This window comes from Oncorhynchus clarkii, chromosome 1 (assembly GCF_045791955.1).
Source record: "Oncorhynchus clarkii lewisi isolate Uvic-CL-2024 chromosome 1, UVic_Ocla_1.0, whole genome shotgun sequence".
In the NCBI taxonomy this organism is placed as follows: domain Eukaryota; kingdom Metazoa; phylum Chordata; class Actinopteri; order Salmoniformes; family Salmonidae; genus Oncorhynchus; species Oncorhynchus clarkii.
Genome location: NC_092147.1, coordinates 58,654,842 through 58,677,709, shown reverse-complemented (window position 1 = coordinate 58,677,709; position 22,868 = coordinate 58,654,842). Strand labels below are relative to the sequence as shown.

The following is a 22,868-nucleotide window of genomic DNA, read 5'->3' as shown; positions in this document are numbered from 1 at the left end:
GCTAGAATGATAAGTGCCGGGAGAAGAGGGTCAACCGTGCCCGTAATTGTTTAGTTGGGGTGTCAGGTTTATTGAGGAGGAATGCAAAATGAGAAATTCATAGTAATTTATAATAAGAATGCATTGAGATACCGATCTTTCGTTACCATGCCACTCACAACAGGACAACATGGACAAATGGGGGCTGTAAATGAGAACATTTAATACCGGTAACATATGGTCCCATTTGTAAATGTACATTGGAACCGTGACGATGTGTGCTAGGTAGAGGGGCTTGAATTCGAGTGATCTACTCAAAGTAAAGCACTAAGGACTGTCATTCTGCATTTGGGTTGGATCATTTATGATTTGGATACAGCGAGAGAAAGCACTGCTCTCAAACTGTGAGGGGTGGGTGAACTGCTGGGTCTAGGGAGGGTTTTATCTCTAGAAACCTTCTCCAACTGTCCTCTGAAGAGGGAGGTTATTAGAGAACACTAGATGATAGCTTGAGTCAACCATGAACGGGTTTTTGTTTTACCATGTCGTCAGAATTTGTATGTTAAATCGCATCAAACAAATATGGATTGCTGGATGATACGGTACAATTAATTGCATACAAGACTCATGTTCTGTGTCTTAGCGTAAGCAAAAAGGATGAAAATGAAGGAGACGGGCATGGAGACTAGCATCCCATGGGCATAGAATGGAACGGCTGGACGGTTCTTTCCTCAGTCTTAGTCTCATCAAGGGTGGTGTGAAATTATTAAACATGCATTTTTCTCATTCCCTGTTCAAGTCAACATGTTTTTAGGAGTGGTGGAACATAAGAGTGTTCCAGAGAAGGGATTGATGTATATTTACTAATTGATTTGAGAATGTTTTAGTATGTTTACAACTGTAGAAGTGCATTAGGAGTAGTGCCTATTGTGTTATGGGTTGGATGGAATGATACACAGTTGAAGTCGGAAGTTTACATACACTTAGGTTGGAGTCATTAAAACTCTCCACAAATGTCTTGTTAACGAACTATAGTTTTGGCAAGTCGTTTAGGACATCTATTTAGTGCATGATGTAAGTTATTTTTCCAACAATTGTTTACAGACAGATATACTTATAATTCACTGAATCACAATTCCAGTGGGTCAGAAGTTTACATACACTAAATTGACTGTGCCTTTAAACAGCTTGGAAAATTCCAGAAACTGTCATGGCTTTAAAAGCTTCTGATAGGCTAATTGACATCATTTGAGTCAATTGGACCTGTGGATGTATTTCAAGGCCTACCTTCAAACGCAGTGCCTCTTTGCTTGACATCACAGGAAAATCTAAATTAATCAGCCAAGGCCTCAGACGCCTGAAGGTACCATGTTCATCTGTACAAACAATAGTACGCAAGTATAAACACCATGGGACCACGCAGCTGTCATACCGCTCAGGAAGGAGATGCGATCTGTCTCCTAGAGATGAACGTACTTTGGTGCGACAAGTGCAAATCAATCCCAGAACAGCAAAGGACCTTGTGAAGATGCTGGAGGAAACAGGTACAAAAGTATCTATATCCACAGTAAAACGAGTCCTATAACGACATAACCTGAAAGGCAGCTCAGCAAGGCAGAAGCCACTGCTCCAAAACCGCCAGACTTAGGTTTGCAACTGCACATGGGGACAAAGATGATACTTTTTGGAGAAATGTCCTGTGGTCTGATGAAACAAAAATAGAACTGTTTGGCCATGATGACCATCGTCATGTTTGGAGGAAAAAGGGGGAGGCTTGCAAGCCGAAGAACACCATCCCAACCGTGAAGCACGGGGTGGCAGCATCATGTTGTGGGGGTGCTTTGCTGCAGGAGGGACTGGTGCACTTCACAAAATAGATGGCTTCATGAGGATATATTGAAGCAACATCTCAAGACATCAGGAAGTCAAAGCATGGTTTGCAAATGGGTCTTCCAAATGGACAATGACCCCAAGCATTCTTCTTAAAGACAATGCTACCAAATACTAATTGAGTGCATGTAAACTTCTGACCCACTGGGAATGTGATGAAAGAAGTAAGGGTGAAATCATTCAATATATTTCTGACATTTCCCATTCTTAAAATAAAGTGGTGATCCTAACTGACCTAAAACAGGGAATTTTTACTAGGATTAAATGTAAAAAATTGTGAAAAACTGAGTTTAAATGCATTTGGCTAAGGTGTATGTAAACTTCTGACTTCAACTGTATGTGTACATTTATTTTGCAACGCTTATGCACGTGACCTGTGTGGTCAGCATGTGACACAGCATCGCAGTGCAAGCTGTGTTGCTACAGATGCTGGTTCAATACCCACGCTGGCATCAAGCCAGCTTCTTTATGGTGCTACCATTTCCAGGGTTAGGACAGTAACCACGAGAGGACTTGAAAATGAGTCGGAGCTGAGATGTATTTTGGTATGTTTATTTAGTTATGATAAACTTGGATTAGCTAACACAACATGCCATTGGAACACAGGAGTGTTGGTTGCTGATAATGGGCCTCTGTACGCCTATGTAGATATTCCATTAAAAAATCTGATGTTTCCAGCTACAATACTCATTTACAACATTAACAATGTCTACACTGTATTTCTGATCAATTTATGTTATTTTAATGGACAATAAATTGTGTTTTCTTTCAAAAACAAGGACATTTCTAAGTGATCCCACACTTTTGAAAAGTAGTGTGTGTGTGTGTGTGTGTAATATATATATACACACACACACACACACACAGTACCAGTCAAAGGTTTGGACACACCTACTCATTTAAGGGACCTTCTTTATTTTTATATTTTTCTACAGTGTAGAATAATAGTTTAATAATTAAAACAAGTGTTGAAAAAAAACAAAATATATTCTTCAAAGTAGCTGCCTTGATGACAGCTTTGCACACTCTTGGCATTCTCTCAATCAGCTTAACCTGGAATGCTTTTCCAACAGTCTTGAAGGAGTTCCCAAATATGCTGAGCACTTGTTGGCTGCTTTTCCTTCACTCTGTGGTCCAACTCATCCCAAACCATCTCAATTGGGTTGAGGTCGGGTGATTGTGTTGGTCATCTGACAGATTTCCACCGGTCTAATGTCCATTCCTTTACAGAGTTCAAGTAACAGACATCTCAACATCAACTGTTCAGAAGGGACTGCAGGAATCAGGCCTTCGTGGTCAAAATGCTGCAAAGAAACCACTATGAAGGGACACCAATAAGAAGAAGAGACTTGCTTGGGCCAACAAACACGAGCAATGGACATTAGCCTGGTGGAAATCTGTCCTTTGGTCTGATGAGATCAAATTTGAGATTTTTGGTTCCTATCGCCATGTCTTTGTGAGATGCAGAGTAGGTGAACGGATGATCTCTGCATGTGTGGTTCCCACTGTGAAGCATGGAGGAGGTGTGTTGGTGTGGGGGTGCTTTGCTGGTGACACTGTATGTGATTTATTTAGAATTCAAGGCACACTTAATGAGCATGGCTACCACAGCATTCTGCAGCGATACGCCATCCAACCTGGTTTGCGCTTAGTGGGACTATCATTTGTTTATCAACAGGACAATGACCGAAAACACACCTCCAGGCTGTGTAAGGGCTATTTGACCAAGGAGAGTGATGGATTGCTGCATCAGATGACCTGGCCTCGAAAATCACCTGACCTCAACCCAATTCAGATGGTTAGGGATGAGTTGGACCGCAGAGTGAAGAAAAAGCAGCCAACAAGTGCTCAGCATATGTGGGAATTGAAAATCTAATCCATGAGGTCAAAAGAACTGTCTGTAGAGCTCCGAGACACGATTGTGGCGAGGCACAGATCGGGGGAAGGGTACCAACAAATTTCTGCAGAATTGAAGGTCCCCAAGAACACATTGGCCTCCATCATTCTTAAATGGAGGAAGTTTGGAACCACCAAGTGTCACGACAGCCCACTTGGAGTTTGCCAAAAGAAACCTAAAGGACTCTGACAATGAGAAACAAGATTCTCTGGTCTGATGAAATCAAGATTGAACTCTCTCGCCTAAACGCCAAGCGTCACGTCTGGAGGAAACCTGGCACCATCCCTATGGTGAAGCATGGTGGCAGCATTATGCTGTGGGGATGTTTTTCAGCGGCAGGGACTGGGAGACTAGTCAGGATCGAGGGAAAGATGAACGGAGCAAAGTACAGAGAGATCCCTGATGAAAACCTGCTACAGAGTGCTCAGGATCTCCAGACTGGGGCGAATGTTCACTTTCCAACAGAACAACGACCTTAGGCACACAGCCAAGACAACGCAAGCGTGGCCTCGGGGCAAGTCTCTGAATGTCCTTGAGTAGCCCAGCCAGAGCCCGGACTTGATCCCGATCAAACATCTCTGGAGAGACTTGAAAATAGCTGTGCAGCAACATTCCCAATCCAACCTGACAGAGCTTGAGAGGATCTGCAAGAAGACTCAAGGCTGTAATCGCTGCCAAAGGTGTTTCAACAAAGTACTGAGTAAAGGGTCTGAATATTTAACTGAAATGTGATTTCAGGTTTTTTCTTTTTTTGCAAACATTTCTAAAAACCAGATTTTGCTTTGTCATTATGGGGTATTGTGTGTGGATTTTAGAATAAGGCTAACGTAACAAAATGTGGAAAAAGTCAAGGGGTCTGAATAATTTGCGAGTGCACCGTTATAACTGTTACATTGTTGCAGCTGCTTCCTGATATGACTGGGTGTCGAGTTAAGTAATCATATCACCTTTCCATGAGTTAATATTTATTAACAACAATTTTCCTTTCACATACAAAGTGTACATTTTAATCAATAAACTCCTCCCCACCAACAAAAAAAATGAACAATGTATGTATCATCAATGTAGGTCTATAATTGAAGCCCTTTCAAATTGCTGCTAAACATAAAATCAGCAGATGCAGGGGGGAAAAAAAGCAAAAGTTCACAATAGCACAAGCAATGACAAAATGTCTGTTTATATATAACACACAAACTAAAGGAAAAGTAAATCATTTAATACCAGTGGAGAACTAGGATACATGTTGCTATTCTCTCTGGGAAACGTACTTGTCCACCACAGAATACTAGTCCAGAGGGCGATGAGTTGGATGAATAAAGCAGACTAAAAGGACTGCAATCTAACTACCTCAACGTTCAGACTCATTTATAAACATCCAGGCTGGCAGAAGACAAATCAGATAACGAGGTATTCCTTTAAAAAGCATATTTGAATTGACATGTCGATGTAGGTAGTGTCCCAACCAGGAGAAGAACAGCCGCTCAGTAGCTCGACATTCAAGTGCGTGCAACGTATGACGCCGCAGATGGAAATGTGGCGTACACAGTCGACATGATTCCTCATTCTGCTTGGCATGGAATCCCACCTGTTCTACATAGTATCTTTCTACCTGAACGTTCTGTCCTCCCGGATAAGCAGCTGGTTAGTGGTACATGTTCCTCGCCGAGCCTCGTGAAGTCGAGAACGAGAGCAGCTGCATTACAGAAGGAGCGCTGAAGCGTCTAAACCGTCCCGTCCCATCTCGTCCCATCTTCACAATTCGAAAACGTCTCTCTTGGTTTAAGGGCCAGAGCACTGGATTGGTGACCCAAAAAATATTGAGAGACGTTTTCGAGCCGATGGCCCACCTTTTGAGGCGAGGCGCGTTCGTTTTAGCGTGCACCGGGAGGGTGGAGTTTGCCCATTTTAGACCATCCAAGGGCAACCGGGCAAGCTAAAATGAACGCATCCCATCATGTCCCCTTATGTATTTGTCAGGTGGATTGACAGTAGTTAAGAGTGCATGGTAATCATCGGCGATCTACAGTACAGTGCAATAGGCCCCTTGGAGATCTCCACAGGTACAAAAGTCCTATTGAAAGGCAATACATAAACATAAAAATAGCACTGTAAAAAAAAAGCATGGCCAAAAACAAAAAGGGTTAAGGGACTAGACTGAGAACCATGTTTTTAGTGAGTGGAAACACACGTGGCCAATTCCACATCTTCCTCTCTTCGAGGTTATTCATTTCTACTCCGGTGGGTTTCCAGGAAATAACTCCCTCGCTACTAAAGTCTCCGTACGTCTCCTTGAACACTCAAGCGTATGCTTTCCTCTGCATGTAAGTCACTTAAGTTTAAGTAAACTATTGAGGAACCTGTAACACACCACAAAGAGACAAATGTTTTTTTCACTCGGGAGTTAAACTACAGTATAGGTGGAAGCATAAATCGCTCTTTACTCTGTAAGCTACAGGGACCACCTGCTCAAAGGCCCCTTTTCCCTAATCCCCCCCCCCGTCCCGTCAGCTAGGCCTATACCAAAGTGCAGTGTCAGCATATACGGCCAAGTCGTAAATCACTCCCTATACTCTATACACTGCACTACCTTCGACCAGACAAAAATAACGTGTTACATTGAGAAGAGAGCGCAATTTGAGATGCAGCAGTATCTAAATACACACTGTCTGTGAGAGACAGGCACAGACGCCCATTCGGCTGCTGACAGTCAGGTCACATGGTCTGAAAGGCTAATGGGAGTAGATGGCACCTGACCAGCTCCTACTTCATGGAGCCGCATGGGGATCAGTCACTGCCACTCCACTCTGGACACCAATGACAAGAGGGAAACCGTCCACCATAAACACACACGGCTTTACAGGGCTGCAGACGACTACTTTGGCTCTTACAGTTTTGGATTCTGTTTCATTCCGGCAGAGCTCTGGGCCTCTAGTGGCAGCACAGTGAATCTGTACAAGCCGCTTTGTTTCTGATCACTATCTAAAAACAGGGATGCCTCTAGCCTTATCTAGTCCAGGTGGTTGAAGTGTAAAATCGTCAAGTACCGGTAGGTTTGTAAAAGTAACAGACAGTTATCCTTAGGCCCAGATGACTGAAGCGCTCTACACAGCTCCGTGGTTGCTTGGCTCGCCGGGCTGTCTCAGGAGCTGCGTCCCGTGATGTTGTCGTTGTCCTCAGAGGCTGCGGCCCATGATTATGATGTTTTTGGGGAAGCCCTCCATCTTGGCAACCTCGAAGCAGCCCAGCTTACTGTAGAAGTCTATCATCCTCTTGTCCGCCTGACGCACCTCACAGAACGCACCGATGGAACCTGGGGGGGGGGGGGGTTAAACAACAGATTAACATAAGTAAGTAACAGTTACGGTAACACTACTTCAAACCTGCTGACATGCTTTATGTCATTTGTTATAAGCATGTGTGAGCCTTAATGTACGGCTAATAAGGCTAATAATGACAACCATCCTTATGCGTTAGAATTGGGATGCGGACAACTGAAGTTTCCGATAGATTCATAGATGGTTGCGAGGGACCATTCATAGACTAGCAAATGTGCTTTATTGAGACAGGTTCTGTAGACACCACCTACCATTGGCCTTGAGGCAGGAAAGCAGGCATCCCATCATGCTCTTGGCCACGCTGGGATCGATGACCTTGGCATGGATGTCCATCTTAATGAGGGAAGGGAAGTTGGAGAGGAACGACTCTGGGAGGCCCTCCTCCTCCTCATGGAAACTCAACATCATCTTCTACAGGAAGGAAAGAGAAATTGTTTGACATTTTAGTCATTGAGCAGACGCTCTCGTCCAGGGCAACGTACAATAATACCCTTTCCAGGGGAACAATGCCCAGCTGAACCGTACTGCGCTGGCTTGGTTATTTTCCTTTCACAGGCCAGTGTAGTGCAGCTCTGATTGGCTCAGTTCAATAGTGTGAAAGGGATATTTGTGCATTTGACCAAAGTAGGCAACAGATATCGCGCTCATTGCAGCTTGTAAAAAAGAAAAAAAGAATAAGTGTCAGTGTGTTCGAGTAAAAAAAAAGTGAAAGAAACAGAGTGAACCCAGTCTCCTACCTCAGCATCAGAGAGGTCCTTCTGGCAATCAGGCTTGTTGTATTTCTCCTGCATGGAGGGGATCCAGCTCATCTTACACTTCTTGACGAAGGGCTTGACGTCCACGGTGCCCAGAGCGTAACCACAGATCCCCTCCTCGTCCTCCAGGACAAACCCATAGTCTGGACTCAGGTTCAGGAACCCTCCTACTAACCTGGAAAAAACAGAGAAACATACTGTTAGTTAGGTATACGACATTGAAAAGAAACTCCAGCCCACCAATCATTTTGCTGCACAGATTTAATGTTTGTTTTTTTACCATCGTTTCAATCTCAACCTGTCTCCACTTCCATTTTTTTTCCTTCAAAATAATGTTGGGCGACAACTAAAATGTACAAAAAAAAAGACCTTACCTGTCTCCTATGAGGTCTGGATCCTCTCCACCGAAGGGCAGTTCCTCCACTCCTTCAGAGTACATCTCTCTGCAGATCTTATACACTGCATGCTAGAACACACACACACAGATGAGCCTAGAAGCAGTATTTAAAAACGAGGATAGCTCAGATGGGAATACCAACAGCGTGCCGTTACACCCAGTATGTTCAGCTAATCACTGAGTGAATACAGGAATCAGTGATCCAGAGGGGAAATTACACTCACCCATACCCACAGACACACCCACTGATGTAGAGGGAAAATGCTGTAAAATTTAAAACAAAAAAAAACTCTCCTCACCTCATCTTTAGGATAGCAGGGCCTGATGGAATAGATTTTGGATGTTGGCAGTGCGGGGGGAGGCTGGAAGAAAAGATCGTTTGCCCCGTCGATTGGCAAAAATCTCTGTCGGGGATCACAATAAATCGTTTCAGTCAAACTGACACCAGGCACCGGGTCTCTGCATTCACCGTTTCAGACACCTTTGCTACTGCTGGGACACTGTGGCACCAACAACAGCTGCATGTCAAAGGCAGGCTAAAACCAGCCAATGGTCCAAGACTTACTGCTGGGCTTCTGTGGTACTTTTGGCTCAACAGTGAACAGCAGCAGCAAATCATCACATCTGTTCTTATGAGAGCATAGCGTATACAGCATGTTTTCTTTTTAAAGTCAGGAATATGAGTTATAGGTGTATATTGGAAGAGCAAAGGCTTGGTCTCAGAAAAGGTGCTGCTGGCTAAAGGAGATGTTGCTGATCCATTCCCCGTGGCTGGTCTAAGGCATCGCTTCGAGCTGCCGCGCTGCGCAGGGCCGGGCCCGTGGCCCTCCTGTAGAGAGAAGTCATGATGCTGGCGCTGACAATGAGACAAAACTCCAGGAGCAAAACACTATTCTAACATACAATGCCTTGCGAAGGTTTACACACCCCTTGCACAATGTTCACATTTTGCCGCCTTAAAATGTCATAAAAAAAACAAAACATATTCAATCCGATTGAAAAGGTGGAGTACGTTGTGTACATCAGTAGGAAAACAAAGTGAAAGAAAAATTATAAAACATTTTCCAAATGAATAAAATAAAACGTAGATGTCTTGTTTGCGTATGTTTTCACCCCCCAGTACTTGGTGGAAGCACCTTAGGAAACCATTTTGAATAAGACTCCAGCTTTGGACAAGTCCATTGGTTCTGTCAAAATTGCTCCAGGTAAGTCAACTTGGTTGGGGATCATGGATGGACAGCCATATTCAAACCTCGTCTCTGATATCAAGCAGATTTCAGTCAGGACTGAGACTGGATCATTCAGGAACACTCAACAACTATTGGAAAGTAATTCTGGTGTGTATTTGGCATTAAAATGTGTGTATTTTCCCACTGAAAAATCCAGGGTTAGGTGTTCAGAAGACTGAGGCGGGGTTTCCTCTAACGTTTTAACTGAGCCATTCTCCTTTCAGATTTTTTTAAAGATTGTGACAAACTCCCCAGTCCCTGGCGGTGACAAACACCATAACATGATGCCACCACCACAATACTTAGGAAACACAGACGATAAACAGCATTGCATTCACTCCACATTACAGGCATGTATGACAAAGTGAAAAGGAGGAATCCTGTGTTAATTAATACTGCAAGACAACACAGCAAACACAATAACTTCTGGTCCTAAATTTAAAGAGAAACAGTTTTGGGTCAAATGCAATACAACACAGAGTGAAACCCTATATTTGGTGGCAGCATTAAGTTATGGGTATTCTCGTCATCGTCAGGGACTGGGGGAGTTTGTCAGGATCCCAAAAAATGTGAAACGGACCAAAGCCCAGGCAAAAAGTTGGAGGAACACCCAACTCAGTCTTCTGAAAACCTAACCCTGCGATAGATCTTCTTCAATGACACACCAGAGTGGATTTCCAAGAAGTGTTGAGTGTTCCTGAGTGGTCCAGTCTCAGTCATGACTTGCATTTGCTTGAAAATCATTGACAAGGTTTGAATATTGCTGTCCATTTTCTATAATTTTTCTTTCACTTTGAAAATGTTTAGTAGATTGCGTAGATTGGAGAAAAAAATCAAATCTAATTTGATCCATTTTTCGATTGAATTTTAAGGCAGCAAAATGTGAAAACTGTGCAAGGGGTGTAGATTTTCATTAGTGACAGTATATTAAACATTAGATACAGCTAAAGACCAAGTCTGGAACCAACAGGACCCTGAACAACTTCTAGTTAACCAAACAGCTACCCGGACTTTCTGCATTGACCTTTCTTGCACAAACTTTGACTCATCACATATCCTGCTGCTATCGTTTACTGTCTGTCACTTTATTCACAGCTATATGTACACACAGTGCATTCATAAAGTTAACTTTTCCCACATTTTTACATTAAAACCTTATTCTACAATGGATAACATTTACCCCCCTCATCAATCTACACACAATACCCCATAATGACAAAGGAAAAAAAAAAATTTTTTTTCGCACATTTCCAAAAATACAAAAACTGAAATATCACATTTACATAAGTATTCAGACCCTTTACTCAGTACTTTTCAATTACAGCCTTGAGTCTTCATGGGTATGACACTACAAGATTGGGACACCGCTATTTGAGAGGTTTCTCCCATTCTTCTCTGCAGATCCTCTCAAGCTCTGTCAGGTTGGATGGGGAGCAATGCTGCACAGTTATTTTCAGGCCAGTCAAGGACATTCAGAGAGTTGTCCCGAAGCCAGTCCTGCGTGGTCTTGGCTGTGCGCTTAGGGACGTTGTACGGTTGGAAGGTAAACCTTCGCCCCAGTCCGAGGTCCAGAGCCCCTCGAGCAGGTTTTAAATCAAGGATCTCCGTACTTTGCGCCGTTCATCTTTGCCTCAATCCTTTCTAGTCTCCCAGTTACCGCTGCTGAAAAACATCCCACAGCATAATGCTGCCACCACAATGCTTCACCGTAGGGATGGTGCCAGGTTTCCTCCAGACGTGACGCTTGGTATTCAGGCCAAAGAGTTCAATCTCGGTTTCATCAGACCAGAGAATCTTGTTTCTCATGGTCTGAGAGTCCTTTAGGTGTCTTTTGGCAAACTCCAAGCGGGCTGGCATGTGCCTTTTACTGAGGAGTGGCTTCCATCTGGCCACTCTACCATAAAGGCCTGATTGGTAGAGTGCTGCAGAGATGGTTGTCCTTCTGGAATGTTCTTCCATCTCCACAGAGAAACTCTGGAGCTCTGTCAGAGTGACCATCAGGTTCTTAGTCACCACCCTGACCAAGGCCCTTCTCCCCCGATTGTTCAGTTTGGCCGGGCAGCCAGCTCTAGGAAGAGTCTTAGTGGTTCCAAAGGTCTTCCATTTAAGAATGATGGAGGCCACTGTGTTCTTCAATGTTTTGGTACCCTGTCCCAGATTTGTGCCTCGACACAATCCTGTCTCGGAGCTCTACAGACAATTCCTTCAAACTCATGGATTGGTTTTTGCAATGACGTGCACTGTCAACTGTGGGACCGTATATAGACAGGTGTGTGCCTTTCCAAATCATGTCTAATCAATTGAATATACCACAGGTGGACTCCAATCAAGTTGTAGAAACATCAAGGATGATCAATGGAAACAGGATGCACCAGAGCTCAACTGAGTCTCAAAGGGTCTGAATACTTATGTGAATAAGTTTTCTGTTTTTTATTTTGAATACCTTTGCAAACATTTCTAAAAAAACTGTTTTTGCTTTGTTATTATGGGGTATTGTGTGTAGATTGAGGAAAACAATTATATAATACATTTTAGAATAAGGCTGTAACATAACAAAATGTGGGAAAAGGGACCCATCTGAATACTTTCCGAATGCACTGTATCTACCTACATTACCTCAGACCCCTCAGACATTGATCGATACTGGTACCCAGTTATCGTTAGTAATTTTTTTAAATCTAGTATTAATAGTATTGTTACACGTTTTACTTTTCTTTCTCTCTGCATGGTTGGTATGGGCCCTTAAGTAATCATTTCACTGTTAGTAACTGCTGTTTATGTAACAAATAACATTTGATTTGATTTTTATTTGAAGACCAACCACAGAGTCTTTTAAAGATCAACTACTACAAATAAAAATAAAAAATCCAACATGGGATATCTGATCTTAGTCTAGGAGTATCGTGTTTGCTCATGGAGTTTTTCTAAGCGGGCGGTGTCACTTGCGTTCTCGTTGGTGCTGCGATGCATACCCTTGCGTGTGCGAAAGGGTAGAATTTTGCGAAGCTTTTCCTGCAAATAAATGAGATGCCATGGAAATCTAACCCTAGCAATGCCACGCAGAGAATAGGCAGAATATGCGTGCCCCGTGGAAAAGCAGCATCTCCTTTGGGCAGTCGGCTGAGAGAAATTCAAATTTTAGAAAAACACTGCCTTGGAGGGACTCCTTCAGCTTTTTATGGTGTCAGTTCGCCCTTTTCCTTTTCAGACTGATCAGACCATACCAGATGCTGGTTGGACCAATGCCTTCAGAAACTTACAGGCACACTGTCCAAGACATGGACATTTTATTTAAAAAATTCTCATGATTCAGAGGTATAACCCTTCCTAGTCATGATCAGCCCACCTTAGACAGACCAAACCCTTTCACATCTGCTGTTGCGCAACAAACCACTTTCTCTTCAACACAAAACCCGTAATTCATTTTCTTTACTAGCATTACAAACAGTTTTATAATCTGTGAAGTCAGTGCATAAGCATATACCTGGAACTCTCCTGCTAGACCGCCCCTAAAGGCCCAAGGCTCTTGGTCTCCACTAAGGAACTGTGCAGTGGCCTGACTACGGCACCCTGTTAGGAGCACACAGTGGCGGAGGGACACAGCATTACCATGGGGACCAGAGATAAAACGGGACTAACTGACAGGTCGCAGGTGGGGGGGGGGGACTTCGGAAAATAATGATAACCTAACACTCCAAAGAAAAATGCTTTTAAAATTATATTTAAAAAAAATTATATTCGTATGAAAATGGTTTGGTTGGACGTTGGGCTCGAGCAACTAAAGCTTACTTTGGTGTTTCTCAACTGGGAGGAATTATTGAGGTTATAAAGCCTGAATCAATTCGACAGTCGGATTCCGGTTCACTTGCAGCGAGAACTTCCAAGTCATTCACGCTCTAACTAGCCTAATCTGACCTTGGATCAGTGTCTAGGGGGAACTCGTCCTACCGTGTAAGCTTCAGCTGCCGTTGCCCCCCAGCACCTCATCTGAAGTCACATTCTCATCTAACCTGCCTCATCACATGACCAGGGAGCAGGACTCAAAACAGGAAGAGAGGACAACTGGGAGAGGACAGCTCTGTGCAAAGACACAAAACTAAAAAGGGGTGCAAAGTTCAGTGCACCTCAAGTGCCTACACCTACTTTGGTGTTGGCACGCCGCTCCGTTCTTACGAGAGCAACCTTGAACCTACTATTGTCAGTCACACCTTTCAAAACATATGAATGATTGCCATTGCCATCATTGGTTGCTGTGCCTGTGAAGCACTTTGTGACAAAAAAAAGGTGCTATAGAATAAGATCAGATTGATAGACGATCCCAAACCTGGTGATGAGGTCTCCTGTCATGTGACGAGACAGACACAGCACGAGAAGAGGACAGACGAGTCAACGCTTCTGCTATAAAAATCCAGTAGCAACCTCACCCTGACACCTAGAACACTTCCTCTGGTGAGGCTGGCCCCACTCAGCATACAGATGCATCCACAGGGAGGAATTCACAGCTCGCTTTCAGGTGCTTGGGAGTAAAGCACCACCACATGCCATTTGTTGCTATCAAATAATTATTGGAGACACATATCTATGTAAATAAAACAACAGTTATTTCACAGTTGTTTGTCTCAGTGTTTCACATTGCAATGCAAGTTGCTCATCGCTTTTGTGAACAAACGACTAGTCACTTTCAAAGCAGCATTTGGAAAATACGGTGTGTACTATAGTTAGTACACACCAGACTGCGAGGGACAGTAGAGAAACTAACATTCTGAAAGCCAGATGTGAACTCCAGTGTGTAGGTGCATCCAGTGCTGGTTTAAGCCTCTTCCATGAAAAGGCCTACTTGTAAAAACAAACATGTTAGAGAGAAATGAACTCGCTCCTCAAGTTCGCTGCGCAAAATGTGACTGTCATTCCATCACCCATATCAAAACATCCGGATCTGATATGAAAATCAAAAACAATTAAAAACAATAACCAAATCAGAAAAGGTGGCCTGTGCAGACATTGGCCAGTGGTGATCCACTAGCAGTAGAAACTGGTACTGAGGATTTGTCCATCTGCACACGGTGAAGGGAGAGAACAGTAGAAGATAGTAGTTAGTAAATGTGTCTCAGTCACAACACCAGGGGGGGAGGAGGTAAGACTGACTGCCGGCTGCACAGCTACAGACCAATAAGAGGACGGATACTTAGAACATAAGCTCTTTGATCGGGCCTCGAGCGCGGTTTAGTTATAATAGAGAAGCGTGACAAGTCGTCTACATACCGACTGGTTCACCGGATGTGGGAAAGCCTTTAGATTGCTTTATGTTCTGGTCTAGCTAGCCCACAGCTGGTCACGCTTTAGAAAGACCTACAAAATGATTCTCTAGCGTCTAAATTGTTCTACTGGTTTAAGGCTTCATAACGCCGTTATAGCTTTGATTTAGCTGTAGTTCTGCCAGTGTGGGTTTGCTGCCTGCTGTGTACTGTATAGGTTAGAGCTCTCAGCTCTGGACAAAAACCTGTGAATGAAACATGGTTATTGTGTAACATACAGGCCATGCTCGTGCTTCAGGGTTGATCAAAATAGCTTCCAATGGCTACAGAAGATCACTCACAGAAATGTTGTTCTGACTCTTATCAAGACATGTTACGTGCAGGTGAAGTGTGTCTGTGCGCACATGTGCGTTCATGCATCCGTGAGTAGTGTGTGAGTTGGAGTGATTTTAATTTCAAGGAGTATGGGCTTTGATACAGCTAGAAGAAAGTATTCAGTGGAGGCTAAGCACTTTGAGCCAGCAATAACACTGGTACATAGAACATGTGCTGAGAATAGGCTCGGCACCGACTTTGCTGACCTCTGCATTACTCAGTGAGGGCATTTTATGAAATGAATCGTTTCAATGCGGATCGATAATAAAATTGGCTCAGATATTCGATCACTATCTTTGTTCATGCACCAGAATGGCCTTTCACTGTCAGTCACCTCGCTCTCCAAGCTCACAGAGCGGGGTGGAAGTGGGGGGGTTACCCTTGCGTCCCACCCCCCAGACACAGGCTGGCAGCAGGTTCTGTCTGTGTGTGTGTGAACGCAGCAGCCACCACACACAGCAAGCAGCAGTACCCCATCTCTGGACCTGTCACTACTGATACTGACAATTCACTTAGTTGTGGTGGACCAATTCATTTAGGGTTACTGTAGAGGGTGACTAGCAGTGCAAGCGGCATTCAGTTAGTCAAAGTAAAAATCAACAAATCAAAAAGTGCACTAAAACAGAATAAAAACAACAATTGAAAAGCAATGTAGCGGATGTCGATGTCTGTCGCTGATGGATATATAAGTGAAGTCGAAGTGATCCTAAAACTAACTGGGAGAGCTGACAATAAGAGTGAGTCTGTCCGAGTGAGTCTGTCTGCTCTAGACTCACCTTGAACACAGGTGAAAGGTGACAGAGATTAAAATGTTGCATTGCCAAGTCCACAAACATACTTAATCATCTGTTAAGCAGACTGGGGAGTGGGCACTATAGATACAGTACATGTTCAGATGATTCATTAATGTGTGCATGACTAAACTACCAAAGACTGGATGGCAGATGAAAAATCATACTGTGGCACTATCAATCTTATCATGGAGAAACTGCAATGTGGCCAAACACACATCTTTAATGCTCATACAGAAGCTTACCAAAATGATATTCACCTTTGTGTATGTATTGAGCTTATCTAAACTAACCATGAGATTTCACCATGAAGCTTAAAGACTTGACATATTTTTCCCATACCTACATCACCAGTCAGAAGTCTGGACACACCTACTCATTCATGGGTTTTTATTTATTTTGACTAGTTTCTACATTGTAGAATAATAATGAAGACATCAAAACGATGAAATAAACACACATGGAATCACGTAGTAACCAAAAAAAGTGTATTTCAGATTTTTCAGTGTAGCCACCCTTTGCCTTGATGACAGCTTTGCACCCTCTTGGCATTCTCTCAACCAGCTCAAATCAAATCGTATTTGTCACATACACATGGTTAGCAGATGTTAATGCGAGTGTAGCGAAATGCTTGTGCTTCTCGTTCCGACAACGCAGTAATAACCAACGAGTAATCTAACCTAACAGCTTCACAGTCTTGAAGGAGCTTCCACATATGTTGAGCACTTGTTGGCTGCTTTTCCTTCACTCTGCGGTCCAACTCATCCCAAACCATCTCAATTGGGTTGAGGTTGGGTGATTGTGGAGGCCAGGTCATCTGATGCAGCACTCCATCACTCTCCTTATTAGTAAGATAGTCCGTACACAGCTTGGAGGTGTGTTGGGTCATTGTCCTGTTGAAATACAAATGATAGACCGACTAAGCGCAAACTAGATGAGATGGAGTATCGCAACTGGACAATGACCCAACACACCTCCCAGCTGTGTAAGGGCTATTTGACGAAGAAGGAGAGTGCTGCATCAGATGACCTGGCCTCCACAAATCACCCGACCTCAACCCAATTGAGATGGTTTGGGATGAGTTGGGCCGCAGAGTGAAGGAAAAGCAGCCAACAAGTGCTCAACATATGTGGGGGCTCAGCATATGTGGGAACTCCTTCAAGACTGTTGGAAAAGCATTCCAGGTGAAGCTGGTTGACAGAATGCAAAGAGTGTGCAAAGCTGACATCAAGGTAAAGGGTGGCTACTTAGAAGAATCTCAAATAAAATATATTTTGATTTGTTTAACACTTTTTTGGTTACTATAAGATTCCATGTGTTATTATATACACTGCTCAAAAAAAATAAAAGGAACACTAAAATAACACATCCTAGATCTGAATGAATGAAATATTCTTATTAAATACTTTTATCTTTACATAGTTGAATGTGCTGACAACAAAATCACACAAAAATGATCAATGGAAATCAAATTTATCAACCCATGGAGGTCTGGATTTGGAGTCACACTCAAAATTAAAGTGGAAAACCACACTACAGGCTGATCTAACTTTGATGTAATGTCCTTAAAACAATTCAAAATTAGGCTCAGTAGTGTGTGTGGCCTCCACGTGCCTGTATGACCTCCCTACAACGCCTGGGCATGCTCCTGATGAGGTGGCGGATGGTCTCCTGAGGGATCTCCTCCCAGACCTGGACTAAAGCATCCGCCAACTCCTGGACAGTCTGTGGTGCAACGTGGCGTTGGTGGATGGAGCGAGACATGATATCCCAGATGTGCTCAATTGGATTCAGGTCTGGGGAACGGGCGGGCCAGTCCATAGCATCAATGCCTTCCTCTTGCAGGAACTGCTGACACACTACAGCCACATGAGGTCTAGCATTGTCTGGCATTAGGAGGAACCCAGGGCCAACCGCACCAGCATATGGTCTCACAAGGGGTCTGAGGATCTCATCTCGGTACCTAATGGCAGTCAGGCTACCTCTGGCGAGCACATGGAGGGCTGTGCGCCCCCCCCAAAGAAATGCCACCCCACACCATGACTGACCCACCGCCAAACCGGTCATGCTGGAGGATGTTGCAGGCAGCAGAACGTTCTCCGCGGCGTCTCCAGACTCTGTCACGTCTGTCACGTGCTCAGTGTGAACCTGCTTTCATCTGTGAAGAGCACAGGACGTCAGTGGCGAATTTTCCAATCTTGTTGTTTTCTGGCAAATGCCAAACGTCCTGCACGGTGTTGGGCTGTAAGCACAACCCCCACCTGTGGACATCGGGCCCTCATACCACCCTCATGGAGTTTTGAGGCCTGCTGGAGGTCATTTTGCAGGGCTCTGGCAGTGCTCCTCCTGCTCCTCCTTGCACAAAGGCGGAGGTAGCGGTCCTGCTGCTGGGTTGCTGCCCTCCTACGGCCTCCTCCACGTCTCCTGATGTGGTCCCCACCTGCAGAACCACTACTTCATTGGGGGTGTCTTGCTAATTGCCTATAATTTCCACCTGTTGTCTATTCCATTTGCACAACAGCATGTGACATTTATTGTCAATCAGTGTTGCTTCCTTAGTGGAAAATTTGATTTCACAGAATTGTGATTGACTTGGGAGTTACATTGTGTTGTTTAAGTGTTCCCTTTATTTTTTTGAGCAGTGTAGTTTTGATGTCTTCATTATTATGATACAATGTAGAATTTAAAAAATAAATAAAAATAAAAATAAATATATATATAGTACAAATAAAGACTAACACAGGAATGAGTAGGTGTATCCACATTTTTGACATGTACTGTATATGTGTTTCATGTCCTACACTTACTGTTTCTGAGGCTCTGAGAAGTCGGAGTCAAGCTGTACCATTTCAGGTGTCCATACCGTATGTACCTGTTCTGTGTGTGTGTGTGTGTGTGTTTGTGAGAGAGTGTGTGTGTCCATGCGTACCTAGCCACTGGACAAAGGACTTGACCATGGACATGATGCTCTTGATGTCCCAGATGTAGGGGTAGAGGTCATAGAGGATGGTGCGGTTGGCTGAGTTAGACAGCCTGGTGAACATCTGGATGACCGAGCAACACATCTCCTCAAACCTCTCCGCCCGGGACTGCCACTCCACTACCTGGGGGACAGGAAACAGGGTGGTGTTCATTATGGCACATAACAGAAGGGGCTATGATGATTTTTGTTTAACTGTGTAATCGACGACTATGGATGAAGACCGTAATGAAAATAATAGAACCTTCAATTTCATTTCAAAGTCGATAAACTTGACCCAAAAGCAGCAAAGTAAGCCTGGTTTAGGTATAACAGCCGATATAGACAAGACGAGGAAAAACCAGGAAGTTTTAGAATGTTGTGTTGTGGAACAAACAGCTGACTGAAAACGGGACCGCTGGGCTTTAAAAAATATGACACATGCAGTTGTCTCCAGTCCAGAGTGGAGATGATTTTTTAAAATTTTTTAAGTGGGCTATTTGAAAAATGATAACTGTGACCTTGGTCACATGACTGCCATTAGTCCTACTAATGAACATGGGCCAGTTGAGACTCTTTTAAAAAGACATATCCAATGGTAACATGGTCACTGACAGAACTCATCCACAGCCTTGGACAGAACTAAATGTATCGACTTTCCAGTGTGTGTGCCACTGCATGGATCAGGTTTCAGTGTTTTAGACAAACATCTCAATGGCTGCTTAGAGACACTACACAACCACCTGTGGTAAACCGTGGGGTGTTGGGTTGAGGGTGCAGAGATTAACACAGAGACCGGGAGGTTTTAGTCAGCAAACATAACTTTACTAGGCCATAAAATAAACATAACAAAGAAAAGCACATAGGTTTGGCTCAGTCCTTCTTCTCAGCTTTGGTTCTGTGTCGGTCTCTCCCGCGGTGTGCCACAGTGCTCCTTTTATGTGGCCTCCACAGCTGGTTGGCACTTCCCCTAATTACCTCCACTTGGAGCTATCCATGTCGGGGTGCCCAGCTCGTGTACTCCCAGCAGAGGGAGCCAACGTTGCAGCACGTACCTCCCTTCTATTACCACCCCCCGGGGTAGACCTCTCAGGATACCACACACATACCATTTTGTACCGCAGTCGTCACCACCATCAACCCTGAATATTTTTCAGCTCTGAATATCAGAAAAAAAATGTAATGACTAACCAAATTAACATAAATAGAATCTCCCTCCTCTCTACCAATACCTGGGTGGCCTGGAGGTTAAAAGCGTTGGCCCAGTAATTGGAAGGGCGCTGGTTCGAATCCCAGAGCCGGTGGAAGGTGGAACAATCTGCCATTCTGCGCACCCACTGAAATCTAATTAGCATAATAATAATAATCCCCATAAAAATGTTAGTTAAAGCTAGAGATATGTTTTTTGGGCATCTGCGGGAAAAAGGTGAAAGAGCTAGAGAGCGGTGTTTGTCAGACCATGGGACATCCTTAAAAATCGGTATTCTCACAAAATCGCCTGTAGCGTCTGAACAGTTGGGCCTACAAACTATTATGACACCTCTATGGAAAGGTGACCCCTCTCACGAACATGTTGGTTGTTTTGCTCTAGGACACCCACAGGCCTCACAAGACTCGTCTGAAGGTCCCCCGGTCAATGATGCCTCAGTTTTTCCGGCACTGAGCAAATTTCAGGTCTGCTGAGCACAAAAATACGTGCAACTTCCGGTGTGCGTTTACCCTGAACACCGAGGCTGTACTCGCTTTAAGTTAAAACTAACAGTGATCAAGTAGGCTACTGTGGCTATTTGTTCATAATAGGCCTACCAGGAGGGGCCTACCATCAAAAACAATGGAGAAAACACATTAAAACAGAAAACATTTTAACATGGAAATGGCTGAACGATAGAAAAGCTGACAGTAGCTGCCAATGTGTGGTGTTCAATGTAGGCCTACATTCCATGTTAATTTTGAAAAAAAAACATGCAGGGCTTGACATGAACCAGTTTATCCACTCAAAATGTTGTGTTGTTCAAAGCAATAAATGACTTTAAAAAAGAGACAGGATTGTGTCAAGGCACAGATCTGGGGCAGGGTACCAAAACATTGAAGGTCCACAAGAACACAGTGGCCTCCATCATTCTTAAATGGAAGAAGTTTGGAACCACCAAGACTATTCCTAGAGCCACCCGGCCAAATTGAGCAATCGGGGGATAAGGATCTTGGTCAGGGAGGTGACAAAGAACCCGATGGTCAGAACTCCAGAGTTTCTCTGTGGAGATGGGAGAACCTTCCAGAAGGACAACAACAATGTATGCAGCACTCCACCAATCAGGCATATATATATCAGGCCAGACGGAAGCCACTCCTCAGTAAAAGGCACGACAGCCTGCTTGGAGTTTGCCAAAAGACACCTAAAGACTTTCAGACCATTAGAAACAAGATTCTCTAGTTACCTTGGTGTTCTTGGGCACAGGGACTATAACAGTCTGCTTAAAACATGTTGGTATTACAGACACGGAGAGGGTGAAAATGTCAGTGAAGACACGTGCCAGTTGGTCGGCGCATACTCAAGGTACATGTCCTGGTAATCCGTCTGGCTCTTGTGAATGTTGACCTGTTTAGAAGGTCCCCTTCATGCCTTTCAATGCAAAATAATCCTACTCCTATGCATTCTGCCTACATCAAAACCTTGTTTAGGTATGTTGCATTGAAAGTGGCTAATATTGCATTGGTTCGATCACAATTTCCACAGTAAAGGGAAACATTGATAGAGTGAACTTCAATCCTGTTATTTAAATCTCGTGCTTCTTTGCGCAGGCTGACATTACTTCTGCACAGCTCCCCCGGGACTACCACGCAGAGGGAACCATTGCCCCCGGTACCAAACAAATTATAGATAAATAAATAAAATACTGTTTAGAGCCCAAAAAATGTCATAAATAACAAATGTTTCCTGATCTTTCTAATAGGACAGTTTAAACTTCCACAAATTGTTTTTCCATGTAGCTAATCTGTTATTCAATGCATTTGTACTGGCTAATAGCAGTAAGGTCAAAAATAATGTACATTTAAATATATATTGATACTTCAAGGGGTTTTAAAATTCAAAATCAAACCACAAAATGATGCTTGTTATGACACTCTTAAAGCAATTCCATATAGCTTAGTAGAACCCCTCCCTCGGCTTAGACAGAGGGCTTAAGACTTTTATGGGTTAAATGCGGAAGACACATTTCGGTTGAATGCACTCAGTTGTGGAACTGACTAGGTATCCCCCCCCACCTACCTTCTCTGGCTCCTTGCCCTTGCAGTCGACACCGACGGTGCTGCAGTTAGCCCGGAGCCAATTGAACTCCTTGAGCATGTGTAGGGCCTTGGGTCCGTACTCATAGGGCAGGTAGAAGAGCTCAGCCAGCAGGATCAGGTCCTCCAAAGAAAGAGACTCTGCAGTGTACAATACCTTCTCATTGGGACCAAGCACAAAAACATCCTGAAAGACAAACAAAATGTAATTGTTTGAACATATGTAATTTAATTGTAAGTCACTTTGGATAATCTGAGTAGCTTTGTATGTAATTGTCAGACACACACACACACACACACACACACACACACACACACGGGTTCAAATACAATTATGGGTAGACATTTGTATGTACAGTGCCCTCGGAAAGTATTCAGACTGATGGACTTCCCACATGTTGTTCCTTCACAGCCTTATTACAAAATGTATTAAATAAAAATCCTGAGCAAGCAGGTTTTTAGAAATGTTTGCAAATTATTTTTTTTAAACTACAGAAATACCTTATTTGCACAAGTATTCAGACACTTTGCAATGAGACATGAAATTGAGGACAGATGCATCCTGTATCAATTGGTCATCATTGAGATGTTTCTACAACTTGATTGGAGGCCACCTGTGGTAAATTCATTTGATTGGACATGATTTGGAAAGGCACATACCGGTCTATATAATATGTGCATGTCAGAGCAAAAACCAAGCCATGAGGTCGAAGGAATTGTC

General features: G+C 43.6%; 1 protein-coding gene across 3 annotated transcripts in view; it reads right to left on the bottom strand.

The window, feature by feature from the left end:
* Positions 1 to 4,714: 4,714 nt before the first annotated feature.
* Positions 4,715 to 22,868, bottom strand: part of LOC139409254 (protein O-GlcNAcase-like) — a 30,322-nt gene continuing 12,168 nt past the window's right edge. For all 3 annotated transcript variants that reach the window (XM_071154159.1, XM_071154143.1, XM_071154150.1), the window contains exons 12-19: positions 22,131 to 22,334; positions 18,833 to 19,007; positions 12,967 to 13,052; positions 8,553 to 8,657; positions 8,231 to 8,322; positions 7,839 to 8,031; positions 7,353 to 7,512; positions 4,715 to 7,076 (exon numbers count right to left, since the gene is read on the bottom strand). In XM_071154159.1, the coding sequence (XP_071010260.1) occupies positions 6,940 to 7,076; positions 7,353 to 7,512; positions 7,839 to 8,031; positions 8,231 to 8,322; positions 8,553 to 8,657; positions 12,967 to 13,052; positions 18,833 to 19,007; positions 22,131 to 22,334 (1,152 nt within the window). In that variant the 3' untranslated portion in view covers positions 4,715 to 6,939. The remainder of the gene's footprint in view (positions 7,077 to 7,352; positions 7,513 to 7,838; positions 8,032 to 8,230; positions 8,323 to 8,552; positions 8,658 to 12,966; positions 13,053 to 18,832; positions 19,008 to 22,130; positions 22,335 to 22,868) is intronic.